Source organism: Schistosoma mansoni (assembly GCF_000237925.1).
Source record: "Schistosoma mansoni, WGS project CABG00000000 data, chromosome 1 unplaced supercontig 0153, strain Puerto Rico, whole genome shotgun sequence".
Taxonomy (NCBI): Eukaryota; Metazoa; Platyhelminthes; class Trematoda; order Strigeidida; family Schistosomatidae; genus Schistosoma; species Schistosoma mansoni.
Window position 1 is genome coordinate 320,097 of NW_017385994.1, and position 3,203 is coordinate 323,299.

The 3,203-nt window shown below is 37.2% G+C and overlaps 1 protein-coding gene across 1 annotated transcript; it reads left to right on the plus strand.

Moving 5' to 3' along the window:
* Positions 1 to 213: 213 nt before the first annotated feature.
* On the plus strand, positions 214 to 698 carry Smp_107590 (hypothetical protein; the record flags this gene model as incomplete). Its single annotated transcript, XM_018792874.1, has 1 exon — positions 214 to 698. One exon carries the CDS (start codon positions 214 to 216, stop codon positions 589 to 591), a length of 378 nt encoding a protein of 125 aa, XP_018644049.1. The 3' UTR covers positions 592 to 698.
* Between the last annotated feature and the right edge of the window lie 2,505 nt (positions 699 to 3,203).

A 3,203-nucleotide genomic window follows, 5' to 3' on the forward strand; every position in this document is an offset into this window, starting at 1 on the left:
TCAATATCTTCGTACTCTCAATTGTGTTTGTTTATGCTCCCACATATTTCATTCATCAATATTTGCCTGACATGATGTCTTCTTGTGTTATAGGACCGACCGTCACTGTCACTGAGCAAGTGCAACTGGATAATGTGACAAAGGATTCTGAGAGTGGATATGGAAGTGAAGATATAGATACGACACCCAGTCCGACTGAAAATAATCACACTGATGCAAGTGTGTTACAGGTTGTTGACGGTGATAATGCCACACAATCACAATTGCTTCATGGACATTACCGCCACCATCACGGCCACCATGGATGCCATAGACACCACAAACATCACCATCACCATCATCGTCATTATGGACATCATCACCACGGTCACCGTCACCACCATCATCATCACGGATATCACCATCACGGTCACCGTCACCACCATCATCATCACGGTCATCATCATGACTATGGTCATCACCACCATCATCATCACGGATATCACCATCACGGTCATCATCACCATCATGGACACTGTTAACATCATGAATGACTCCTGTAACCATGTTCCTATCAGAACACTTATTTCGTTGTCTCCATATTTCCTCTAAAATAACTTTCAAATTATCCTATACGCTATCCGGACCAAAAGACATCCATTTGTGATATTGTATCTAATTTGTCCAATTTGTACTAAAATATAGTTAGTCTGTAGTAATTTTCTATTCCGTTCTAATTATCGCAACTTATTCATATTGAAGTCAAAATACTCTCGGTTCTGTTTTAGTATTACTGTGAGTAACTATTCTGTTTGTCATCTACTTTTACACAATTGCTCAAATTCATTGAACTACAAACATGTTGACTAAAGAAATAAGCATTCATCTAGATGTCCCTGATATCGGTATTTCGCGTTAATTCATATTCGAAATCGAATAATCAAATTAAGATTCCTAGATCAATCATTCTTCGTTCACCATATAAACAGGTTATTCAAATCATAAAACATACAATGCTTCGACAATTCTTATATCACTTTATAAAATTATTAATAAATATCAAAATGACTATGAGCATCAAAGACGAAATACATCGGCATCTTCGTTATCAATATCTGTAAATTACGGTGAATTGTATGTCACTCAACTGTAATCATTTGTCATTTGCATGAGATTTTGTAGATATCACCGTTACTCAATCATCATCACAGAACACACTATCCTTGATAGTCGATGCAAGCTTTGTGTATAATGTTAGTAAGATATAGTAAGGAATAATATCGTTTTAGAACAGATCCTCTACAAACATTGTTACATGTATGTAAACATGAGAACGTATATGCCAACTAAGGAGTCAAGCAACACAATGATGTAGATTACACAATATGGGAGAGGAGAAAACATTTGTGTAAGCGAATGATAGAAATAGGTATATATCTGGGAAATCGAACATTGAGAGGAAGGTACACTACGGAAGGTTCGTTTGTCAAGTAGCACTGTGAAGCAATAGAGAAGTTAAGAAACGATGAAACCTTACTCACACGTAAACGAGATGATGTGGGATTGGTAATGTTGATGAATAAACACATAGACTGTTTGCATATCATTCAAGAAAACTGACTGTCGATTACTAGTACTATATATTACAGAAAAGTGCGAAGCCTAGAAAGTAAAGAAGGTTTACACATTGGGTTTCATTCATGAATTCGAATAAATTAGGAGCGAAAATTGATGAGGAATCACGCGAACTCATGATATCTGATGGATATGCCTGAGCTACACACAACTTCATTCGCATTGAAATATAACATGAAACCATACAACCAACAAGAGTGACAATGAACAATGAAAATCACAGGGATAACGAACTGTGAAGGTGGTTGTGAACACAAACCAAAAAGTCTCTCAATTTGAATACATCCTTCATTACGCTTCAATTCATCAAGTATTACTGTTTCTTATGCACGTTATGTGAGGGATATGGTTGAGTGTCTGATCACAGACAACTTTCTGTTACTGTTCGACCACGCGACATCACAGAAATAGTCTTCTGTTCAGTTCACTGACTATTCCGAATGACATGTGTTGCAAACATTTTCTTGAGTTGTGTATTAGTGCTTATAGATGATCACCTCACGAGCTAGCAGTACAGCTCTATATTCTACCACCAAACTGGTCAACGTTTGCACACTGGAGTTTCTGTTAGTTTCGACGACGTCCGATTCAGATGTTCGTGCTTTATTCATCCTTGCTTAACCAGTGGTTCGAGTAAGAAATCTAAGCAAATTGCGAGAAGCTTGAATTGGTAAAACCGTGCATAGTTTTCGGAAATCATATGTATTTCAATACTTTTTCTCCTGACCCACACAAAACATGTAGGCCGGTCCACACGTCAACTAGATGTCTAATCGAATTCCATCAATATCGTTTCTCGCTTATTAATAGCCACCTACAGTTCGATCTCGAGAATCCATGTGAGCACAGGACTTGACTCGACCAGACTAACCCAATCTATCATTGTCGACACGTTCATTTTATCAAGAGTCGAATGTTTGTATAGTAGACGAAGGGTCATGTTGGAAAACGATTAGCGAGTACAACCATGATGTAAATGAGTAGAGAAACCACAATATAATAACACCACTGCTCCTTTGTGCATTTACCTCTCATTCCTCCATACTTTTCATGTTTTCTCACAGTTCATGTGTATCTTATTGTAGTCCACGATTGTGAGTGTTCAACGTTGAATAAACAATGGTGAATCACTGTTTAATGGGTTCACCACATAGTCTTGGTTGGATTTGTGAAGTTGGTGAACGTTGTCCCGTTGGTTCGGCTTAGTTATGTTCGAGATATCTTTGAAAATGCATGATTTCTAATATATAATTTGTCAGTATATGATGTAGAGCTGGATTACTCTCATCGTTATCATAGCTTTTTCAAGACTGCTAAATGGGGACACTTTTCTCAGATATACACGAAAAATCAACCATACACCTATCACAAAATCAACATCTAACGACACAACACCTCATGTCATCAAATACTCACACTCCACGTGTTATGTATTGATTGTAGACTACATCACAGTAAGAATATATATTCTGAGATTAGTTACAGAAACCAGGTTGGTGTACAGGTCTAGTCATATTGTTATAATAGTGTTCATCATTTCAAAAGACAAATCAGTGATCGTTTCGAGTGAACCCATCTGACAATACTGT